The following is a 25,220-nucleotide window of genomic DNA, read 5'->3' as shown; positions in this document are numbered from 1 at the left end:
TCTCATTATGGAGCTGGTCTAACTCTTCATACCGATTTATGTAAAATAGACCTGCTACACTGTGTTTACAAAATCCAGAGTTTCTAAAAAATAATTTTAAATATGTTAGGGTAACTGCGCTTAAGGAGACAGATATCGCGTACACAAGCTCTGGGTTTCCAAAGGCGCTTAAAAACTCAAAAAGCCAATCTTGGGCAGTTGACCAAACTTTGTCTATGGAGATGAATCAGCAGAAGTTCCCATTTTCGTATTTCCAGCGCTGCTGGAAACCCAGCTTTTGTATTTCAAAAAATCCCAAGTATAAAGAGGAGAGTGAAGCTTGAGCAACATGGTACTACAAATAGCTAACTGCTATGCCTTAATCAATACTTTAACTAAGGGTTGCTTTGCTAATTATTATTATTATTACATTTTTGGGATATGATGTTTTTTCTTCATCACACCACAGACAATAATTATAAATAAAAACATTTACCCGCTTTTATAGGAGCAGTTGACACTTTGAATTACATGTTTTTTATCTTCCAATTTCAATACTAGCTTTAAGGAATGTGGTTCCCCACTTGGTGCGCTCGACTGAATTACAAATCCTTCGATTGAAATTAGGCCATCTTCTTCGTGAGAGAAAAAAAACTTGAAAGATCCTTTTGGGCTTTCTCTAAACATCCGTTCTCCTTCTTCCAAATTTCAACCATGGTGAGATTCACTTTTATGGAATAAATAAGAGGTTAAAATAGAATAATATAATAGAATACCAATTAAATGTTAGCATACCTTTTTGAGATGTCAACTTTTATTTCAACAATATTGCTCCAAGGCCCACTCTAACAATGTTTTAAGTAAATCCAAAACGACTTCAAATCTTAATGACAGTATATAATTAGAACCAAACAATATGTCTTTAAACTTGACATTCAATCCTACTTACCAAGAAAACACTAATTCGCTGTTAAAATGTATATAATGCCATCTCATCAGTGGCACACCACTATTTGCTGAATGCTGATCAACACTATATAGTTACGCGCCGTGTGGATAGGGGGCGCTGCCGGAGTTTTCGTTAGCGAATTGTATTGGCAACACTGAAGAAAATTATGTGATTATCTTTCTGAATCGTGGCGAGCCTTTGGGTTTTAAATTTAAAGGAGGAGTTCATAGTAAACGTTGCACTCTTTTCGTGCTAGACAAAATCAAGCAACGGTGTTTCTCTTACATTAAACAAAGAGAGTGTTTTCGTGTCATAGTTCATAGGAGAACGAAAAAGCAAACTTAGAGAAACAGTTGAAAAACATGTCAAAAGTAGAACTCTCTAACAACGTAAGGGAATTAAAATACAGCGAATTAAAGTTGAAGGCAAAAATTAAGCGCATGAGAGGGAAGCTTGTAAAGAAGTTTGAAGACGACGGAAAAGATCTAAACGATGATAAACACGTTTCTGGAAAGCTAGTCTGGGAAAAAATACAGACCATTATTCAAATGAAACTGATGATTTTGGCCGGTTATTCTTGAAAACTCGACGAAACATTTTAAAAGTAAAGCATGCAAAGCGTAGGCGATGGTACCCATCTATAATCCAATGGTGCCTTTATATGTATGACAAATCCTGCTCTCTTTACGACGTAATGGAAGAATCTGGTATATTACAATTGCCTTCAAGAAGCACATTGTGTCGTCATGCATCAAACTTGGGTTCTGAGCCTGGTTTTCACGCTGATATCTTTAGAAAAATGAAGGACGAAGTTGAGAAAAACAAATTGTCAAATCAATCGGCTACTGAATATTATATCCTAGTTCTCGATGAAATAAAAATTGGGGAAGATTTAGTTTATCTTTCAGATAAAAGAGATTTAATTAGGAAGAAAAATAATCCATCCTTTCAACTGAAAAATATCAGAAAAAAACTAGCGTCTCATGTACTGCAATTTATTCTAAGAGGTTTAACTTCAGGATTTAAGTATCCTTTCGGGTATTTTGCCACTCACTCTTTAAATTCGGAACAACTTGATTCCTTGATATGGGAAGCTATTGATAAACTCGGAACTTATGGTTTTAAGGTTTTTACTGTAGTTGGTGACGGAGCAGCTACGATTTGGTCTTCTACCTTAAAATAGATAATAGTAAACATTATATCACAATTTTAAGTTCGTTATTAGTTTGTATGACTTACAAGTTCGTCACTGTTTGAGCAACCTTCTACGGCTTTCACAATGCCCATTGTTATCAATAATTGTTCAAATTTGCCATATAAACCTTATCCAGTGGCATAAATAGCGCCCCTGCAGACCCCGGGGCGCAGGGGGGGGGGCTCCGAGGACGAGGGGACCCCGAAACCTTTATGATTAAAATCGGTGCTATTTAAAAGGGTGCCGAGTCGTTTTTTGCGGGGGGCCCCGAAGTTACGCCACTGACCTTCTCGTCACTTGTTTGAGTAAATAAAACCTTACATTCTGCATGGAGAAATTTGAAAATACTACTAGAATCGTCCAGACTCTGTATCCAGTCAAATATACACTGATAATTTTCCATTATTGGAAATCTTACGAATTCTAATTTTAGAGTAATCTTGGCTCTTTTCCAAATTATTGGAAATTTAGCGTTGTATTCCTTTTCTAAAATTTATGACGGATTCGAGAGAACTATAATGAAAACACTGACATATATTCCATACCATCAACAATTACATTCGTTTCTTTTATGCCTTGAACATTAACATCACTACCAGCATTTCTATAATCTATAATGTACTTAGTTGAAATATGTTTTTATAAAGAAAATAACTGCTTTTTAAAACTGTACATTGAGAAATACTTACAAATTGATAGTTTGTAAAGCCCTTTTCTGCAATGATTTTCCTTTTGGCTTAAGATAACGCTTTGGTGCCAGCAGTATTGGTGCCAGCAGTATTGGTGCCAGCAGTATTGGTTCCAGCTCTGACAAACTTGAGCAAGATAAGGCATTTGCTATTACTTCATCTTCTATTAATAGAATAATAATAAGTAACTTTACACACTCAATAATTTAGATATGAAATTGAAAATTGCACAAAAGCCTCAAATTCCCTCTATCTCACCTAAGCACTTTTCCAAGGCTTAACGTTGTTTTTTAATTTTATAAATAAAACACTAGAAAATTATATTATCTTACCTGAAGATGATAAAATAAATAAATTTTCTTTATGTACACGTTATTTGGGTGGTGATATTCCCGATAATTCAAACGTATGATTCGAAAACTTGGAAAATTATTCTGCTTCCATATGATCAAAATTTCGAAACGCGAACGAAATCTTAAACAACGCGGTGAGTCAGGTGGACCACGCGATGGATTTTTTGGGGTCCAGAAAACGTTTTTATTTCCGTGAAAGCTTTTTTTAGGCGCTAGGCGGCGTTCGTAACAAAATTCTAACGTTTTCTTCGCGTTGAGGTTCATCCTTTAGTTCGTTGATCCATGATTAGACTCTGAGTCGGACTCGTTCCCTTTCCCCCGAGCAGCCGCGTCTATTTATAGTGACGGGAGCGCGGACCGAAGGGGAACGGCTGCAGCGTCATACATCGCGAGCGTCGTGAAGAGGACGTTGAACGCCGACCTCGGGGAAGATGTTGCGGCACAATACTCCAGAGCTAGACGTTACAATCTTTTTTAATATAATTAAAATAAATATTACAAATGATATTGCCTTAAACAAATTTCAAATATTAAAGAAATAAAATCCAATTTTAGAGGAAAAACGTTATTAAATTAACCAAGCAACAAAATATCGAAATAGAAAATACAAAATTAACATTTATTAGAACGTTCACGAAACTTAAAATATCTACGTGCGAGAAACTATTTTAAAGACAAAAACCAACCCATTGTATTATAGGGCTTAAACAATCAAATATATACGGAAAACAAAAGTTAAAGCGAAAACAAAAACTGTAAGTGAAAGCGCTAATAAAAACTGCGTGGGCTCACCACGACAACCAAACGAAGCCGATAAAAATCAATGCAATTAAAAATCATAGATATGAATTTTCCTCACATTATCAACACTATCGATAAACAAACTAAAGCAAGAAAAATAACCTGAAGAATAATTTATAATAATAACTCAATCAATCAACTAGTTAATTCGAATACCCAGTAATCAAGAAAACGTCCATGCAAATACCCACAGTAATAAAAATTGTACTAGCAGAAACAAGCAATAAAAAATATATAACAATATCCCAATCAAACAAAAAGGTAATTCAAATACTTAGAAATTAAGGAAAAGTCAATCCAACTACCCACGGTAATAAATATTGCAATATAAAAAAAAACAAAAACACCTTACCATTCGCGGCTTATAACGCACACAAAAGTCCGTTAACTGAATAGTGAGGGTTAAACGACAGTGCGTATATAAATGTAAATAAAACCAACGTAACCTTATTAATGAAAATGTATCACACATTTGAAGCCGATAAGAAAACGCTTAAAATAAATTACGAAGTTACGAGTAAAGTAAGCAAATCGAAAAAGGTTTTCCACTGGAAATTGTATTAATAAATGACCCATTACACTTGAAAAGTAAATACCAATAGACAAAAAACTAACTATGTAGACCACCTAGGGGTTCTACCATCTATCCCTATATATCTGCCAACCGCGCTTAAACCAGATTTGACCTTTATAATTTCATACGTAAAACATTGTAAGGCTTTATTAACTATTAATATACTCTTCCGCTTAAGCTGAGTTTCTAATTTTCAGTGAAGCGTACCATGTATCAATGGTTCTGTGGTAGAACGCTCACATCTCATGCAGGAGGGCTCGGTTAAGAATTTCGCACGTTACAACCGCAAACAGACACTACGACGTATACCGTTAACATTTGATGGAAGCCCTGCCATATGGACATTGAGACTTTTACCGTAACCCTCAGCACTCGTTCCATCCCAAAAGTCAATAACCACTTGGAGAGTAGTTACCCAGTACATACAAAACACACGACACGAAGAAACACACGAACAAACACACGACACAATTCACACGAATTTACGTAATGAAATAACTGCTTCCGTATTTCCAAAACCACGTAACCACCTAACTATGTACGCAAACCACAAAAAAAGAGATACGTGGTTTTAGAAAAAAAAGCGTTTTAGAAAATGTTTTACCAAATACCAAGAACTGAGAACGATTTTGCAGCCCACACAAACAGACACGGTGATTGTAATACCCCTCCGAGGTTATAGTCCTCTCGGAGAGGTAAACACAACTCAATTGTTCGAGAAGACCAGGCTTAATACTTAAATCTTGTGCCGCCACAAAGCCATATCTTTTGCCAGAGTTAAAAGTAGGTCTTTCCAAACATTTGTTTTATTTTTCGAGCGTCGGTGGTTCAAAACATAATATTTTTCCATTCGAGATAATTGGCCGCCATTTTTTAAAACCGTGTTACTCCATGACAAAATACATATTCGCTACTTTAAAAGAATTTCTATTCACTTGGTAGAACAAATTTCAGTTCCAAAGAATACAATGTTAACAGCCTATAGTTTTAGAGATTTACGAAAAAAAGAGACGGGAATTTCTCTTGAGATAAAGAAATATGAATATGCGTTTAGAAATTTAAATAAACGGTAATATGTTTATACAATTCATTAATTTAAGTAATTTTCTATCGATCGTTTTTCAATGTGACGTTGAAATCTACGCGAATTGAATTTTTTTAAATATTCTAACTATACTTGGGAAAACTCATTTGAAGAAAGTAACACTATAGGGAGGTTTCACCATTCTATTAGTTAGCCTCCGCTCGTCCGGATTGCTGTGTGCTTTGTTATCTTTCACTCAAAAGACAGCACTCCTATAAAAACACTAACAGAGCATGAACAGAAAATCGTTTAATAAAAAATATCAAACTGAAAGTCGTTACTAAAACTGGTACTAATAAGGATACAACTAAGCCTAAATTAAATAATTAAAATTAAAGAAATACCATTATATCTTTTATTCCTAAGTTGGGCCAGTATCTAAATATAAATTCTTGGAAAGATAAATGAATGCACCTTTAACCTGGCACATAAACTATTTTAAATAACGGTTATGCTTAACAATATTTAGTTACCATACATATTTTTACACAGGAAACAAAACCCTCGAAAGGATGAAATGAAAGCCGTGTTAAAACCACCAACAGTAAGAGATCTCGAAACAATAAATGGATAAAATATTTTAGTGAAAGAGAAGAACATCTACAAATCTGTAAGCCAGTTTCAGATTATTAATGGGCATTTCAGATTTATAAAGTTTTTTCATAAAAATTGAAGCATGACCTAAAATGGCTAGACATAATTGCCGTAAATGATCTCTTGTTTAAATGTGAAATTGATTATTAGCTACACATTTACGAAAATAATATTTTAATATTATGGTCAGTCCGTTAAGTTTCTAAGAGTTTGCAGTTCTTATGGAAGATTTAAATGCAAAGCCGACGGATTTTAAACATTTCTGACTAATATTAAGGCCCTAAAATTAGTGTATCACTTTGTAAATTAAAATGCCAAATATTAGATAGTGGCCTTAGTTTTGAGCTACTACATTAAAAATATAAATTATTTTTCAGAGGTCTCAAACAATATTGCAAAGAGTGAAGAAGTTATTCTTTTAAAAATATATATTTATATTTTTTTTTAAATTGCGCAATTTACAGATTTATAGTTCAATAGTTTAATACTTTATTAAATGGAAATATTCAAAAAAATACGCTAATTCTAATAACTCCAACTATTCTTTTTTTGCTTTTTACAAAGTGAGAGATTGTTATCAGAATCACTCAATAAGAAGTAAAGTTACTTTCATTTTCGCCGTAGTTTGTTTTCAAAATCCCCGGGTTTAGCTTCAAAATCTTAACAAACCCTTATTTATTAATATTTTAACCTACACATTTGTTAATCGTAGTTTTACTAGCAAAGAAACAAGAACATAATTCAAATTGAATCCTCAGACCCACGGTGGCACGATAAGTTTAATACCATATAGAATATTCCAGTGTTATTATATTAGGCCTATCCAATTTAATTTTAAGTGGTTTTTTCAGGTCTTTCTTTCTGTTTTTCTGATGTTTGCTAAAATATTTGGATTCAGTTGGTGTTTAACAATTGTATCCAGTTTCGTTCTCTGTCAAGCAGTTTTTGTTCTTGCAAATTATTGGTTGTTACTTTGGAGTGATGAGTCAGTTAACCCTTACAGTAATGCAACCAATGTCCAGTCGCAGTCCGAAACCAATAAGAGAGTAGTTTGGTTCGCCAGCTTCACCGTTCTGCATATAGTGCTGATGTTACTCGCCTTTGGACTTTTAGTTATAGGAATGTTGAAGTGGATCAACTTATTGTTTTTAACCTTATTTCCTCCCTGTTCACCACAACGAAATTGGTTACTTTAGCAATTGCGATAATTATTGAAGTTCCGTTATTTCTTTTGGCTATCACAGTTACTTCGATTCCCTTTTTCATAATTTTGGTAAGTGTTCGATTATTTTTAAATCAATAAAAATGCTTTGAATTTAAGAACACCTGTTCATTTAGTCGTACCGATAGGTCTTCCCGCACGGTACTGACGAGTCCCAAATAGGACGAAACCGGTCTACCGTTGGATTTTCTGGCTATTTTATTTTATTTTATTTAATTATTCACTCGAAGATCTATTTGGTCCGAGTTTCGCGTTTTCATCCGCTCGAAGACCTATCGGTACGAGCTATTAGTAAGTTTTTAAATTTCTTCAAATTTGTTTAGGGTTTAGCTTTATTATCCCTTTTCATTATGGACTTATCTACTTATTCGCCAATTTTTCATCCTGTACAATGCAGTCCATAGGTGGTTCCTTTTAACTTAACATTACGTATATAATAATCTCCACCACTCTCCCCCTATTCGGCTTTCCGTTGCTATGCAACTCGTTTTGAAATTTTTAATATTTAGGCTTAGTTTCTCTATTCGGTGTTATAGTCGCAAGCCAGATTTCCCGCACGGTACTGACGAGTCCCAAATAGGACGAAACCGGTCTACCGTTGGATTTTCTGGCTATTTTATTTTATTTTATTTTATTTAATTATTCACTCGAAGATTTATTTGGTCCGAGTTTCGCGTTTTCATCCGCTCGAAGACCTATCGGTACGAGCTATTAGTAAGTTTTTAAATTTCTTCAAATTTGTTTAGGGTTTAGCTTTATTATCCCTTTTCATTATGGACTTATCTACTTATTCGCCAATTTTTCATCCTGTACAATGCAGTCCATAGGTGGTTCCTTTTAACTTAACATTACGTATATAATAATCTCCACCACTCTCCCCCTATTCGGCTTTCCGTTGCTATGCAACTCGTTTTGAAATTTTTAATATTTAGGCTTAGTTTCTCTATTCGGTGTTATAGTCGCAAGCCAGATTTCCCGCACGGTACTGACGAGTCCCAAATAGGACGAAACCGGTCTACCGTTGGATTTTCTGGCTATTTTATTTTATTTTATTTTATTTAATTATTCACTCGAAGATCTATTTGGTCCGAGTTTCGCGTTTTCATCCGCTCGAAGACCTATCGGTACGAGCTATTAGTAAGTTTTTAAATTTCTTCAAATTTGTTTAGGGTTTAGCTTTATTATCCCTTTTCATTATGGACTTATCTACTTATTCACCAATTTTTCATCCTGTACAATGCAGTCCATAGGTGGTTCCTTTTAACTTAACATTACGTATATAATAATCTCCACCACTCTCCCCCTATTCGGCTTTCCGTTGCTATGCAACTCGTTTTGAAATTTTTAATATTTAGGCTTAGTTTCTCTATTCGGTGTTATAGTCGCAAGCCAGATTTCCCGCACGGTACTGACGAGTCCCAAATAGGACGAAACCGGTCTACCGTTGGATTTTCTGGCTATTTTATTTTATTTTATTTTATTTTATTATTCACTCGAAGATCTATTTGGTCCGAGTTTCGCGTTTTCATCCGCTCGAAGACCTATCGGTACGAGCTATTAGTAAGTTTTTAAATTTCTTCAAATTTGTTTAGGGTTTAGCTTTATTATCCCTTTTCATTATGGACTTATCTACTTATTCACCAATTTTTCATCCTGTACAATGCAGTCCATAGGTGGTTCCTTTTAACTTAACATTACGTATATAATAATCTCCACCACTCTCCCCCTATTCGGCTTTCCGTTGCTATGCAACTCGTTTTGAAATTTTTAATATTTAGGCTTAGTTTCTCTATTCGGTGTTATAGTCGCAAGCCAGATTTCCCGCACGGTACTGACGAGTCCCAAATAGGACGAAACCGGTCTACCGTTGGATTTTCTGGCTATTTTATTTTATTTTATTTTATTTTATTATTCACTCGAAGATCTATTTGGTCCGAGTTTCGCGTTTTCATCCGCTCGAAGACCTATCGGTACGAGCTATTAGTAAGTTTTTAAATTTCTTCAAATTTGTTTAGGGTTTAGCTTTATTATCCCTTTTCATTATGGACTTATCTACTTATTCACCAATTTTTCATCCTGTACAATGCAGTCCATAGGTGGTTCCTTTTAACTTAACATTACGTATATAATAATCTCCACCACTCTCCCCCTATTCGGCTTTCCGTTGCTATGCAACTCGTTTTGAAATTTTTAATATTTAGGCTTAGTTTCTCTATTCGGTGTTATAGTCGCAAGCCAGATTTCCCGCACGGTACTGACGAGTCCCAAATAGGACGAAACCGGTCTACCGTTGGATTTTCTGGCTATTTTATTTTATTTTATTGTAATTTATTATTCACTCGAAGATCTATTTGGTCCGAGTTTCGCGTTTTCATCCGCTCGAAGACCTATCGGTACGAGCTATTAGTAAGTTTTTAAATTTCTTCAAACTTATCTACTTATTCACCAATTTTTCATCTTATTTAGATTCGGCCTTTCTAGATCGTTATTTTATCAGTTTTGTTTTTGAATTTTGCAAAAAACGTAGAAAACGTTAATTAGTCTTGTTTATTCTATTCGAAACCATTAAAATTCGCTAATGCAAAACTATCACCTATGTGAGATATATTTTCTAGTTCATTAAAATTTTTATTGAAAATCTAAATATTCGATATATTACATCTTAAATCACTCCAGTTCCGTTTTAGAAATGGATTACCCAGAAAATAAGCGTTTTGTACAGTTGAAGTAATTAAATACAAGCCGTAAATAAATATTCGTTTTTTAACAAATTTTTCTTAAAAGTATCAAACATCTACCTAATTTTCTGGACAAATATTACATCAAATGAATCTTAGAATTTCCAAAATATCAAAAACAACAAATGTAGAAATTTTTAAGGTTATTTACCAAACATCAATGAAACAGTTTGAAATTTGACTCATAGCATTAAGAATTCGCTCTAAAGTCAGATATATTTTCTGGGCTATAAGGAATCGTTGAGTATAATATTTATAATTCGTTACAGAGATTTTATTTGCGAACTAATCGTCATCTGAAAAGTCTGGCCGCGACTTCAACTTCTCCGTTGTTCACGCATTTCTCCGACTCTCTGAGTGGATCCACCCTCATTCGGTCCTTAGGAGCGATGGATATTTTTTCGCAAACAGCGTTCGCACTTATTAACAAGAGTGAATCTGTTAACTACCATTTGCAACACGCGTCGCGGTAAGTTTTAAAAGTTATAATACACCAAAAGAAACTGGTCTCTAGATTTTGAGAAATCTTTAAAATAAGTAAAACTTTGATACGTCAACATAAAAAATTATTCAAGATATTCGAATTTTGCTCAAAGGGATATTTTACGTTAGAAAACTTGAAACGGAATTTCAAAACATTTTGGAATTATAAAAAATTATATTTTTGTAAAAATTATCATTTATTAATATACAAAATCTGTAACCCATTGGCCATTGTAATCCTGAACGAAAAAAGGATAAATAAAGTTTTATATGAATGCATTTTTTTTGAACAGTTGGCTGTCGGTGAGAATGCTTGTACTCGGAAGTGTAATTCAATTCGTCGCTGCAATCTGCGCAGTGTTTGCCAAAGGTTCAATTTCTCCAGGTTCCTTTGGATATATTTTGTACACTACTACTGTGGTAAGAAACTGAAATATTAAACATTTACACGGTATTCATTGGCCAATTTGAACCATTTAAATAAATCTTAAAACATTTTTAAAAGTCCACTAACTAAAGATTAAAGCTTCATTTCATTATCAAGTATATCTTCTCGAAAATTACACTTTATTGAGATTAGATACTTCTTCCATAATAGAGCCTCTTATTCCACCGAAATATGATCAGCTAAAAGTAATTAATACTTAAGTGTCTCACTCTTGTCTTAAGTGTTCGCAAAAATAGCAGATAAATTCAACTTCGAATTTCGGGAAATCTGTGTGTTGACAAATTTGTATCCTCAATATTAATGAGACCTATTTTGATGTTAAACCTTAATTTCAACTTAAGAGCCACACTGTTAAAAATTGCTGTAAAAATTTACAGGAATTTACCTGGCAGAAAATTACCAGGAAAATTCCTGTAAAATTACAGGTATTTTTTCCTGTAACCGTAGCAAGTAAAAACCTGTTCTAGACACGATAAATATAAAATACCATTAAGAGTAAATTTAAAATTGCTGTTGAAATTTCCCATTACGTTTACGGTAATTTAACAATAGAACCTTATTATCCTGTTGTCGCAAAAATTATGCTGGGGCTATAGGCCTACCCAAAATTAATTCCAAATATTAATTACTACATGATAATTGTACATGAATGGCAATTTTAAATTTAAATAGATAAAACTAAATTATTGATGAACTTTTTTATTTGAAAAACATGATACATCAATTGAATCAAATCAGGTTATGTGAACAAAATTTTTAAAACATCAAAAAGTGCATAAACCTCACCTAGATTGTTTTTACTAAAAATACTTATACAATTTATAAAATTTAAAGTTCAAATTTTCAAATAAATTAATAAAATAAAATCTGTCAACGTTCGTTAACTCTTGTATTTCGGTGAAATTAAATCATAAACGTGAATTTTCTGCTATTTAATACTCTAAGGGTTAGGTTTTCTTCTTCCTGTCACCCTTTAAATTTACTTTCCTGCCACACAAATATACTGGTGGTAGGCCAACTGCAGAAAACGTTGGCCTACCACCAGGGTATTTGTGCGGCAGGTAATTAAATTTAAAGGGTAACAGGCAGAAAAAAAAGACATTAAATTTAATTTAACAATTGATGTTTTTTGAAATTATCAGCTTCAGCTTTCTTGTCTGTTTGCCATTGATGGAGATACTCGAAATGAAACTTTACTCAAATCCAGCTGTTTCAGTTTCTCAATCTTGATTTTAATAAATTCAGCCAAAATATTTTTCAATTTGAATTAAACTCTTCATCAGTGTTCTGCAGCTAAACAATATAATAATTTTAATAACTGGAAATTCTTCATACAAAATCACAATTATTGAACCAAAAACATATGCACATTAAGCATAGTCATTAAGATTTTAGGCAGGTTCTTTCAGCGGTAGTGATTAAAATACAATTACAATTATTTTTAGTAAAAAAGTTGAAATAGATAACCAAATTTCAAACTCAATTTTAAAAAGGGAGCTAAATGGATTTTTTTTTCACCTAGCTTACTCAATGGGTGACCACAGACTAAGATAGATAATTTTTGGAGATATTTAAAGGCAACTTCTCTTACATTTCACCCAGAATCACATTTATTGAATAAAGAAAATGTAATCCCCTACTTCAAGACTTGGGCAAGGTGGTTTTTTAGAGGTGTTAAAACAATAACTTAAATTTTAAAATAAGTGAAATTTTGGTGGTGTACACGCTAAGCTTTTTTTTTTTCAATTTGATACCATCACTTAAAAACAACTTTGCCAAAGTCTGAATAACTATGTAAAGTAATAAAAGGGTGGTTAAATATTTTTGGATTCAATAATTGTGATTTAGGGCAAAACAAATTGAATATATTAAAGTTATCGTAGTGAAATAAAATTTTTCATCTGCTAGCATACCCAATGGTAATACATAGACTAACAAAGATAATTTTTAACTATATTTAAAGGCAACTTCCCTTACATTTCACTGTAAAAACATTGAAACTTCCTTCACTGCCATAACTTTATTATATGCAGTTTTATTTTCCAGAATCACAATTATTGAAGAGAAAAAAATACGTAACCACCTTAAAATTACCCAACACAGGTATTCAGACTTTGGCAAGGTTGTTTTTAAGTGATGGTGTTCAATTTAAAAAAAATTACTTCAGCTTTTAAATAAGATTTTATTTTGTATCCACCCTATATCATTTACATATCATTTTTTTTTATTCTAATTTAACCATCACTTTAAAAACTTTGCAAGTCTGAATAGCTGTGTAGAGTACTATTAACAGAGATAATAATTTCTTGGTTCAGTTAATGTGATGATTCGAGTGAAAAATTTGCATATGTTAAAGTTATTGGATTGAAGGAAACTTCAGTGTTTTCAGGGTGATAATTAAGGGAAGTTGCCTTTCAATATAGTTGAAAATTATCTTTTTCAGTCTGTGGTCACCCATTGAATATGTTAGGAAGTGAAAAAATTTCATTTAGCAAGCTTTTCTTAAATTTTGGTATCCACGCTGTATCATTTAAAAGCTCGAGCATTTTTTTTCCAAATTAATTTTAACCATATCTTAAAACAAGCTTCCCTAAGTCTGACTAGCTTTGTAAGGTAATAATAAAATAGCGAAATATTTTTTGGCTTTAATAATTGTGATTCTTATTGAAAATTTTGCATATATTACAGAATTAGGCTGGCTAATTTTATTTTCACCTGCTACCATTCTCAATGGGTGAACATAGAATAACAAAGGTGATTTTCCACTATATGTAAAGCCAACTTTCCTTACATGTCACTATGAAAACACTGAAGCTTCTTTCAATGTGATAACTTAATTGCATGCAATTTTTTTCCCAGAATTACAATTATTGAATCGAAAAATTACCCAACGCAGCTTATCAGACTTGGGCAAGGTTGTTTTTAAGTGATGGTGTTAAATAAAAAAATATACTTAAGCTTTTGAATAAGATTTTTTTCTATCCTACCTATATAATTTATATAAAAGCTGAAGTAATTTATCCATTCAATCCAACAAGCATTAAAAAACCAGGTTCAAGTCAGAATAGCTGTGCAAAGTACTAATAACGTAGAAAATGTTTTTGGTTCAATTGACCTGATGAACAATTTTCATATGGTAAAGTTACTGGACTGATGGAAGCTTCAGTGTTTTCAGAGCGAAGTCTTCTGTTCACCCACTGAATATGTTAACGAGTGAAAAAATTTAATTTAGCCAGCTTTTACTAAATTTAAGTTTGAAATTTTGGTAACCATTATCGTGTAAAATATACTTAAAAGCTATAGCAAATTTTTTCCAAATTCATTTGAATCATAACTTAAAACAAACTTCCCTAAGTCTGACTAGGGTAATAATATAATATAATATAATAGCTATGCTAAATATTTTTAGTTTCAATAATTGAAATTCTGGGTGAAATATTTGTATATATTACAGTATTAAGTTGGCTAAGTGTTTTTTAACTGCTATTTTGCTTCAAAGTGATAACTATAATATATACAAATTTATCACTCAGAATCATAATTAAAGTTTTAAATTAGAGCGTTTAACGGGATAATTAAAAAAATGACGCGTTATTGAGTTAAGCCTAGGCGAATTGTTTATACCAATCAAGCATAAATAAATACATTCTTGACCAAATACACAATACAAATATCTACTTAACTAAAATGGCCCCATTATTAACTTAATTATTACTTTAAAATAATGAAATTTAAAATTCTACTCACTATTTTGTATTTGATGATAATTTGTGTTCCGTGATACGATCATCTTCAATTGCACCACAGCAAAGCCGTTACACTTTGAAACTAGTGAAAACTGCAACCTCCACAAGATGGCGGGCTCAAGCCGTCGGTTACACGGTATTACCGAAAATTTACTGTTAATATAACGGTTAATCGACGTACAGCAACTATCTAGTAACTCTAACGGTAAAAGTTGGTACTGGAATTTACCTGTTAAAATAACTAGAATTTAACAGGAAGCTACAGTAATTTTTAACAGTGCACTTGATATTTTAAAATTCAATGTTTTATTTAAAATCAAATTTAAATTTCACCGGCATATTGTAGAATTTAGAAAAAAGTCAATTATTTAATTTTCTTCACGTTTTTGGTAAGAATTACGTCAAATGTTTTAAATCATAAGAGTTATGACGCCATGGGGTCCTGTGGTTAGGATTAATTCCCACAAAGCCTGAAGAAAGACCAAATATTCATTAGAAGCGGAACCTAATAGATGAAGAAACACAAATTATTCTGCCAGTTGGTCCCCAACATGGCGAATTAAGATTTCTTATCTATCACCACTATCAGGAATAGTGTTTAGTTTACCCTTGACGGGGTCTATTTTGTGGGCCATTTTTGATCACTGATCGATTTTCATCATGGATAATGAAACTTTCAATCTTGATCAATTTTTAATCATGCTTAAATTTTTAATGATCAACGACAACTTTTCTATTGAAGGACTGTTATCTAAATCTCGTCAGAACAAAATAAAATGATAATTTGCAGAGAAAAATTAACATCCGTGTTGTCAGATTAAAATTGTAGATACGCTGATTTTAAAATATTTAATATTAATTATTTTTATTAAAGGGGAACGGCCAAGCTTTTCCAAATATCGCCTTATTTGCGTATCAAAAGATCAACAATACGTTCAATATACTTACACGTACCTTACTTTGTCTTGAAAAAAAATTTTGGCGTAAAAAACAACGCCAAGTATTTGGGTTTGAATTTTCGCCACCATCTTAAGGTGTATCGCCAGCGCCAGCAGCACCTTACTGAGCAATTTGCGAACTATCCTAACTTCTAAATCGGGCAATTATTAGGCTTAGGTCTTGTATAACTGGAACGCGCCACGCGTGCAAAACAAATCTTTCGCGTCTTCAGCAGGGCGCGCTTTTATGTTGTTATTCTGTCTCATTGATTTCTCACCAGGTGTCGCAGCGGACGTGCGCTTTACAATTTTCCGAAATTTCTTTATTTTATTAAAAATTAACCACTTAATATTTTTTTATGCGGTTTTCGCCATAAATTTTAGTTTTTAACGGGCTATAGGGCTATCTTACTGGTTAAAGCTTGACCGTTCCCTTTAACCTTAAATTGTCCGGATAATAGTAATTGTGTTTTGTCGATATTAAGTGTATATTGTTTCTCTTAGATAGTGTTTCCTATTCCTCATTTGCTCAGTAGTGTGCCTGTATTGGATACTTCATTTGTTTCACTTGAAAGAATATTTGAATATTCACAATTAAAACCAGAAGTAAAGCCAAATTTCATCACTTTGTTTATTATTTGGTGGAAATAATCTAGGATAAACTGTGTTTCGTTGCCTTACATAATCCTATCATGAACAGGCACTTTTGAACTAACGCCATGAACAATGATAGTAAAGTGCCCGTTGATACACTGTTTAACCAGTTTCTGCTAGATCTTCCACTTGTTTCTAGCGATTTGGATCCGTATGCGCAGTTCCCATTTCCGCGGCTCCCATTTGCCGAGTTCCCATTTGCGCGGTTTCCGTTTGCGCACTTTCTTATTGGCGCTTTTCCTATTTGCGCAGTTTCTCAATAGCGCAGTTTATCATTTGCGCCAATTTTCCCATTTCCACAGCTTTCTCATTTGCGCCGCTCATCGTTTCCGCAGTTTTCTCATTTGCGCAGTTCACCGTTTGCGCAGATTAATACTAGCGCAGTTTTTTCCCCATTAGCGCGGCTTTCCATTTGCTTGGCTTCTCATGACGTGTTTATTGTATATTAAGCCACTACCGTTATATTTCGTATTTAGCAATTTTTAATTGAAAAAGGGTTGTTTGTGGGTTTTTTTAAAATAATCTTCGTTAGCATCCACCTGAACTGCTAGCGGACGATTGAGGTTCTATCGCGCTGTAAATACCAATGATTTTTATGTTTTCCTCAGGTTAAATATCGTTCGTGGAATTACTATATTGGGAATATATTTCCAGTTGAACAACAAATCGGAGCTTCACGGCCGTTCGACTAAGAGGAAAAAATTATATCTGCCTAGCTAAGGCCTGCGGCATCCATCTAACCTTACCAAGCCTAAGCTTGCGGTGGCCACCTTACCTAACCTAACCTACCCCAACCTAACCAAACCTAAGCTCAAACGGAACTATACCCTGTACTACGCTTGAAATGTGAGATACGCTTTGTATTGGCGCCTGACGGCGCAGGGCACTCACTTCGTTTGAGCGCTGGGGGCGCACGCTGCCACCCCAACCCCATTCTTGCTATCGCGATGGGCTATAACGTGACCTAGAGGATAGTACCTAGCCAAAACGAACCAAGTATACTCCACCTTAATATTAACCTAACCTAACCTAACGTATCGTAGCCAAGTAAAAAATCTGGACCTTTAAAGGGAGTATATTATGAATTTAAAAATCGTCTGCTTTCTAACGTCCCTACCACCAATTATTACTAGTTTACGTTGAATGTGGTAGCAGAAATGTGAAATTCGTTGTTCCCCCAAAAGGTTTAAAGTAACTACTCCCTTTAAAGCACAACCATATGTTTTCCCAATGCCTCCCATCTAACTTGTCGTCGAAAAAGGGGATTTACATATGACCAATACCGGGGTTGCCTATCACAAATAAACAGACCCAAAGAAAAGGTAAACGTAAAAGTGTAAGTAAAATAAATCATTCCTGAACCAGAATATTATTGTCCCCTGATAAATACGAAATTCCATTTAAATAAGCGCTCATTTTTATGCGCTGAATCTTCCACTTGAATGTACGCTTAACCTCTCCAAAATACGGCTGAATAACATCTAATGCAATTGATACAAGCTGCATTTATTCCTTCGAAACGAGAAACTTCTTCACAGCGTAACAGATGCTACATTTTCATCTTAGCCGAAATACCGATAAACAACAATTTGGTGTTTGACTGAACATATATACCCTAGAGAAAAGTTAAACGGACAATATTTAACCGTAGCAAAACATGAAAATTATTGGTATTTACAGAACGACCGAACATAAATCATACACTAGCAGTTCAGCTGGATGCTATACAAATATATGCTAAAACAAACGACAAGAACTACCTTTTTCTACAGAAAAAGTCTTAATATTTATTATTTAAGTCATGAGGAGCCGCGCAAATGAGAAAACCGCGCAAGTAGAAAACTGCGCAAATTAAATGTATCTGCGCGAGTGGAAAACGTGCTAATGATAAACTGAGCAAGTAAAACTGGTGCAAGTGGAAAACCACGCAATTTCATATACGCTTATAGGAACTCCGCAAATCAGAAATGCGCATCTGGACTGAGCCAAGCAAACGGAAAACTGAGCAATTAAAACAAATCTCTGCAAATGAAAACCGGGCAAATGGAAAACTGCGGAGATGAGAAACTGCGCAAATGAAACTCGTGCAAATCTAAATCCGCGCAAATGCATATGCGCTAATGGGAATCGCGCAAATGAGAACTTCGCAATCGGAACCTGTAGCTATAACAAAATAAAAAGTTATATGAAGTGAAAATTTATATAGTTTCTTGTGTGCAGGCAGAGTGGAATAGACCGGAATCTCTCTTAGATGAATCTTGGCCGCAAAACGGGAAAATCGTTTTTTGGAACTACTCTACTCGCTATAGAAAGGAGCTGGATTTGGTTTGAAAGAATGTATCGTTCGTTATCAATCCAATGGAAAAGGTTATTTAATATTTATTATTTTATTGATATTATGCTCAATTGTTAACAGAGATCTTTCTCTTACTTGGGTGAAAACCTTTCACTTTGAGACTGTCTTAAACTTGGTTAAATAGTATTTCAAAGTTTGAAATGTTTTCGTATTTTCTTGGAAAGGTTTATCGCGTATCATAGACGCACTAATTCAAATACCATTAATTAAAGTATTGAATACCTAAATATTTTTAAGTGCGCTTAATTAAAGAGATAGTGTCAGAATTTTCTACGTATATGAAGTTTTTTCATCAATTATTGAAAAATATAGTTATAAAACATTTGGTATAAATATAACTATTCACGATTAATTTCAAATTTTAAAATAGAAAGATAGCGGAACTTTTTTTTATCACATACTGTCTACGTCATAGATAGGTTAATGTTTATTGGTTGCTACATGTACAAGAGCGAGCTGGAGATAGAATTTTTAGGGATTACAGGAGGAAATTTTACTCCCATCGCTTTCGCACGCTTTAAGACCCTCATTCGATTTAAAGTAATGGAAAGATAAGCCACTTTTGTTGTTATTATTACTGCAGGAAGGAACTGCACAATACACTGTGGCGCCCACGTCTTCGGTGCTTTCGGTGGCATCTTTCCGTAGAATATAAATATTGTTATAATGACTACGTATAAGAAATAATGATATAATTTATAAACAATACCTTGTTATCGATTTTTTCTTCAATTTCTACTTTGAAAATAATATTTTTACACGTAGCCGGCTCGTGAAGTCGTGATTCGAGAATCTCGAACCGCGTGGTCCGCGAGAAGAAAGTCAAAATACGCGCTTACAAATCCTCTACGCGATAGTAGAAAAAGACTACTGGAAATTCCCCGCCACTCGAGCGCGCCGAAATCGACCAAACTCATGACGTCCACAATCTGTAAAGATTTGACGCGGCTATTGAAATACTATTATTTTACATTAAAATATAAAACTAAATACTAATTGAAAGTGCTAATAAGTATATATATTCGGATTCAGGACTTAAAAATCTATCATACCGTGTAAGCCAAAGAACAAAATTTTAAATTATTCTGAGTTGGCCGCCTCTCTTTAAGTTTTAAAAAGGAGTGCCGTTTACAGAAAGCCTGTTTATGCATATCTTTAGATTTACAGCAAGATTTATTAAAACCGTTATTACCACTTTAAGAATAAAATGTTGTCATCGTTAGTTGGATAAAAATAATAAAAAAATATTTCGTACGATATATAATATCGCATAAATATTTTACTCAGCGGGATAAGATGAGTTCTTTGCAAAAGTAGGTTATTGGATTAATTTTGAAAGTATATCTCAATAATTAATATCTAAACACCTTCTTATCCTTAAGATTCCTCAGTTGATAAAATCATATATTAAATAAGTTTATCATTTTAAATAAGTAACACACACATTTTTACGTGTTAGGTTGGAATTGTTGGAAGAACTGGCGCTGGCAAATCATCCCTGGCTTTAGCCTTGTTCCGCATGATTGAGCCCCTGAGCGGAGAGATTCTCATCGACGACAGGAAGGTCCTGGATGCTCCCGGATCAGCATCATCCCTCAGGACCCGGTTCTCTTCTTTGGCACTCTGCGTCTGAACTTGGACCCCTTCGAGAAACACAGCGACGGAGAAGTCTGGAAAGCCCTGGAACAATCCCACTTGAAGCACTTAGTCAAGGCTTTCGACCAAGGATTGCTCCACAATATCGAGGAAGGTGGAAACAATTTGAGGTTCGTGTAGAGATGAAAAATGCTCATCAGATTCTGGTGTTATAACATTAGAATTTGGTTTTTATGATTTCTTAGGGATTTTAAAATTATTTTTACATTAGCTATTTATTTTCGATACAATTGACGGCAAAAATTTCCGAACTTAATTGAAATCACCTTTATATCTTAAACACCGAAGATTATATTAGTATTTATTTTTACGGGACATCAATACTTTTGAGAATTATGATCTGTGAGAAATACCCTCAAGTAAGGATATGACACTGAAAAAGGTTTTGTTTTTTCTGTGTGCAATTTATTTTAAAATAATTTGTTTCCAATATTATGCATTAACTTTTCGAGAAAAAATATTTTGCATAGTGACTTTCTAAAAACTCTTTTTCCAGACTAGATTTAATTTTAAAATGTTATAGAATTTTAACATCTCTAAGAAACCATGTACATTGAGATTGATTTCGAAAAACAAAAGTAAAATAATTATAGCGGGTTTTTTCTGAGTTATAAGTTAAAGAGTATAATAGCGAAACGTTATTTATTTTAAATCCATAAAACGATTTGTATTTTATAGGGAATAATTTCGATTGTTTGTATGAAATATTCCAAATGCTAATTTTCAAACACGTTGTAGATTAGACAGAATTATTTTTATTTTACGTAATATTTATAGTTACTTTCTACACTTTTATGTCAGCTTGCTTCTTAACTGTAGATTTCACAACGCTAATTCTAACACCATCTAGGGTCGTTTATCAATTTAACATTTGGATTATTGTTTATATTGTATTTAGTGTCGGTCAGCGTCAATTGGTTTGCTTGGCCAGGGCTCTGCTGAGGAAAGCGAAAATCTTGGTTCTGGATGAAGCTACAGCTTCTGTGGACTTGGAAACTGACGAACTTATTCAAACAACTATCAAGAGAGAATTCGCTTCTTGTACTATCTTCACAATTGCTCACCGCATTAATACCATTATGGATTACGACAGGTAAAATACGTCCTCGCGAATGGGTTGAAATGTTGGGCAAGGCTCTATTAGTATATCCAAGTTTAAACAACCAGATGAAGTCTTAAGTTTGTTTTCCACTAGCGCGCGTCATAAAGTTATTTTCTTTACGCGCGTAAAAACTTTTGTACGTTTCAAAGCTGACAAACGCGTCGTTGCGCGCGCCAGTGGAAAACAAGCTTTACGCGAAAGTATGTAAGAAGCGTTAAGACAAATATATGTGGTGAATAGACTACCTTTTCCGACAATGGAATCATAAAGCTGCGCATGGTTTTAATCATGCCTTGTGTCTATGTTTCCGATGACCTTAATTGAAATATTCAATTTACAATTTACACATTGATCTAAAACGTTTATCAAAAATTTATCAGATTTTAGAATAAGGCTCAGAGTGGGGTGTTTAACCAATACTTTAGTAAATGTTATTACATACCTCAAAGACTTAAAATCTTTTTAATTCAATTCTTTTTAAATCTTTCTTAATTATAAAATAAAAGTTGTGTTGAGAAAAAGTACAAACCGAAAACTTTTAATAGAATAAATACAGGGCGTTTTGAATTGCTATGACTAGGCATTTTTTCAGCCAATGCAAGAGATAGAGTTGCGAAATTTTCAGAGTATTATTTCTATTGCAGGATCGCTTTAAATCCCAAATTTAAGAAAAATCGGAAATAATTTCTGGTTTTTGTAAAAAATATTTTTTGCTAGAAAAAACGTTTCAATGAGAAAATTGCAGAGTGCTGTCGAAAATGTTCAAATAAATTGGAGCATTGGAAAAGAACACTTTTTCACGAAGATATAAGCTGATGAAAAAAAAACAAGCTGTCCAGAGGGGCCAATAGCCTTCGCAGTTTTGTACGTAAATGAATGAAATGTCTGAAATATTTAATTGAACATTTTATTCGAATAAACATAAGAATTTTACAAGTGAGGTTCTATAATACCTCTGTTTGCCGCGATACATGTTTGGGCACGATGAAGCATGTTTTGAAACGAGCGTCTTATCATATCGGGAGTGACAAGTTCGAAGGCTGCAATGATTCGGTGACGCAAATCTTCGATGTTCTCAACGGGTCTCACGTAAACTTATGATTTGATGAACCCCCACAAGCAAAATACCATCGGAGTTAGGTCTTTAGACCTCGCAGGCCATCGAACGTGACCGTTCCTGCCAACCCAAGGCTGAAGGAAATAGATTTTTAAGATGCTCCACTACACATCTAGGTACGTGGCGTGGTGCGCCGTCATGTTGGTACCACATCTGTCTGTAAGCTTCCAGCGGAATATCTTCTAAAGCGTCTGCTCTTTCGTTCTGCAAAAGTGCCAAGTAGCATGGTCCATTAAGACGAACTGGGATAAAAATGGGCCAATAACTTGATCCCCGAGCAAACCCGCCCAAACATTCAGTTGGGAGTTGTTGTTGATGATGGTGAGGAAAACCCCAGTGAGGATTTTCGTCACCCCATATGTGGGTGTTTTGATATTTGAAGAGCCCATCTCTCCCAACGGAACACTCGTCGGTCAACGGCATTTAATTGATGAAATTTGGGTTATCATTAGACATAGTTATTAGCCAGTTGCAGAAATTAAATCTACGTTCCATATCTCCTTCGTGCAGAGCTTCGTGGAGGGTCGCTCGATACGGGTGGAAGTTGTGATTGTGGAGAGTGGTCCACACGTAGTTCGTCGATAATCCGAGATCGTCGCCAGCACCTCTGACCCTTGCTCGAGGATACGCAAAAAAATAGGCTAGAACGGTGTCTTCCATGTTGATGTTTTGACGACCTGGTCCACTAAATCTGGGATTGACGTTTCCGTAAGTCTGAAAGTCACAAACAGCTCCAAGAATGGTGTTGTGGCTTAAACATCTATCTGAATATCGAACGGTGAACAATTCACTAAACCTATGCGCGTTCCGATTGGCTTCACTATAAAATAATTCGACCATAAAAGCACGTTGATCACGAGAATAATTTAGTGGCATGTTGATAAGACTCGATAAACGTTAGAGAATGGTTCAAAACAAAAAGATTTAAATACATTAAATACTAATTGAAAACTTGACCCTTGGGCGTAGTTGGCCTACTGATACGGTCTTAGGCGTAAATTGGCGTTTTGGTAAATAACGTGTACTTTTTTTAAGGAATTTAATCTTTTCATGGGATTTCTTTCATTTACGTACAAAAATGCGAACGTTATTGGCCCCTGTGGACAGCTTGTTTTTCTTCATTAGCTCATATCTTCGTGAAAGTGTTCTTTTCCAATGAAACCAATTTCTTTGAACATTATCGACAGCACTCTAGAATTTTCTAATTGAAACGTTTTTTCTACCACCTACCGGTAAAAAAAACATTTTTAACAAAAACCCGAAATTATTTCCAATTTTACTGAAATTTTAGATTTAAAGCGATCCCAAACGACAAATAATAATAATAATTTCGTAACTCTATCTCTTGCAGTTTCTGAAAACAATGCCCAGTCAGAACACCACCCTGTAAATTTTTAATAAAATTTTAAAAATGAAGAGCTTATAAAATTATCTTTGTTTATCTGGAAATGTCATCCACCTGCAAAACCACAATTAAATATTGTCGAATTTTTGTTCTTTCTGTCTAGAGTTCTCGTGATCGATCAAGGGTCTGTTGCAGAATTTGACAAACCAGAAATTCTCATCCAAGATTAGTTTTCGCTTTTTGACGATCTAGCCAAAGAAGCTGGACTCATTAGCCCTCAGATTACCGAATTAAGGCAGCAAATCAGTTTCTGAACAATGAGGTTGTTCAAAATATTTAAAAAAAAAATAAAATAGTGCATGAAAATTAGTTTGTTCTGATTATAATTTCCTTACTCTTATTATTTATTAGATTGGTTGCATTTATTACAAAGTTTATTGGTTTTGTTATTTTAAAAATATATTTTTATAATATAGTTTCACACCAATAAAATAACGAGTGAAAATAAGATTCGTAACTATTATTAACCAACATTTCCCGAAAAGAATTCTCTTTTAGAAAATGAGCCATATCATTTGTTTTTTGGGAAAATATTTATTTCAAAACTTAGGTGATAGCAATTAAAATAAATCTAGTTCTAAAATTAATCAATAAATTAAAAAACAGCAATTTCACGAGTGTACAAAAAGTGGTAGTTGTCCAAAGTAATTTCTAGCTAAATATCCAACATTGATCACACGTAAAAAAATGGTCGTGCTTTTTGATAGAAGTTGTTGTTCTACCTAATTATCTGGCATTTACATAGCCTAGTCAAGGTATAAATTGTAATAAATGATATAAGCTTGTACAATTAACTGACAAACACTTTTAAGGTAATACATCAAATTGGCTCGGTTAGCTCTTGATGCATGCCAAATAAACTTGAATATTTCAAAACATCTTTCATCGCTACTCCTAGTCTACCTGAGGAAAGGTTTCTTCTCGGTATAAACGCTGGTTGATAGCTAAGGATCTTTGATACACTGAACAAATTCACCATGTAATTACTGACTCATTAGTTAAAACCCACTGCATACACTACCAGCAGAATCTATAAATAAACCAAGGCTTAGAATACACCCAAAGTAGTAATGTATAAGATTCCTTATTATAATTTATTCTTACCTGCAAAGTGCAATTTACGAACCTTGCAAATTA

General features: G+C 33.9%; 2 protein-coding genes and 1 long non-coding RNA gene across 3 annotated transcripts; 2 read left to right on the top strand and 1 right to left on the bottom strand.

The window, feature by feature from the left end:
* Nucleotides 1-491: 491 nt before the first annotated feature.
* Nucleotides 492-1,059, bottom strand: LOC149939248 (uncharacterized). Its single transcript, XR_016481198.1, has 3 exons — nt 929-1,059; nt 775-862; nt 492-706 (listed from the first exon to the last, which is right to left on the bottom strand). It is a non-coding gene; the product is annotated as an uncharacterized LOC149939248 (long non-coding RNA).
* A 6,338-nt stretch (nt 1,060-7,397) lies between these two features.
* On the top strand, nt 7,398-20,345 carry LOC149939247 (multidrug resistance-associated protein 1-like). The gene is made up of 6 exons (XM_090177911.1): nt 7,398-7,491; nt 10,448-10,647; nt 10,955-11,081; nt 16,298-16,399; nt 18,668-18,814; nt 20,263-20,345. The coding sequence occupies exons 2-5, from the start codon at nt 10,568-10,570 to the stop codon at nt 18,776-18,778; spliced, it is 420 nt and encodes a 139-aa protein (XP_090034037.1). The 5' UTR covers nt 7,398-7,491; nt 10,448-10,567; the 3' UTR covers nt 18,779-18,814; nt 20,263-20,345.
* LOC149939246 (multidrug resistance-associated protein 1-like) lies at nt 20,100-24,253 on the top strand. Its single transcript, XM_090179080.1, has 4 exons — nt 20,100-20,116; nt 20,390-20,569; nt 21,358-21,552; nt 24,187-24,253. The coding sequence occupies exons 1-4, from the start codon at nt 20,100-20,102 to the stop codon at nt 24,251-24,253; spliced, it is 459 nt and encodes a 152-aa protein (XP_090035206.1).
* The last annotated feature ends 967 nt before the right edge of the window (nt 24,254-25,220 follow it).

Source organism: Leiobunum rupestre, chromosome 6, assembly GCF_980474605.1.
Source record: "Leiobunum rupestre chromosome 6, qqLeiRupe1.1.hap1, whole genome shotgun sequence".
Lineage (NCBI taxonomy): Eukaryota > Metazoa > Arthropoda > Arachnida > Opiliones > Sclerosomatidae > Leiobunum > Leiobunum rupestre.
This window is presented reverse-complemented; position numbering and strand designations above follow the sequence as displayed.

Bases quoted from the DNA above. Each gene is read 5' to 3' on its own strand.
- LOC149939247 (XM_090177911.1), top strand. From the start codon at position 10,568: ATGGATATTTTTTCGCAAACAGCGTTCGCACTTATTAACAAGAGTGAA. The intron at 10,648-10,954 runs GTAAGTTTTAAA...TTTTTTGAACAG, and splicing joins CATTTGCAACACGCGTCGCG to TTGGCTGTCGGTGAGAATGC. The intron at 11,082-16,297 runs GTAAGAAACTGA...TGTTTCTCTTAG, and splicing joins TTTTGTACACTACTACTGTG to ATAGTGTTTCCTATTCCTCA.
- LOC149939246 (XM_090179080.1), top strand. The intron at 20,570-21,357 runs GTTCGTGTAGAG...TATTGTATTTAG, and splicing joins GAAGGTGGAAACAATTTGAG to TGTCGGTCAGCGTCAATTGG. The intron at 21,553-24,186 runs GTAAAATACGTC...CTTTCTGTCTAG, and splicing joins ACCATTATGGATTACGACAG to AGTTCTCGTGATCGATCAAG.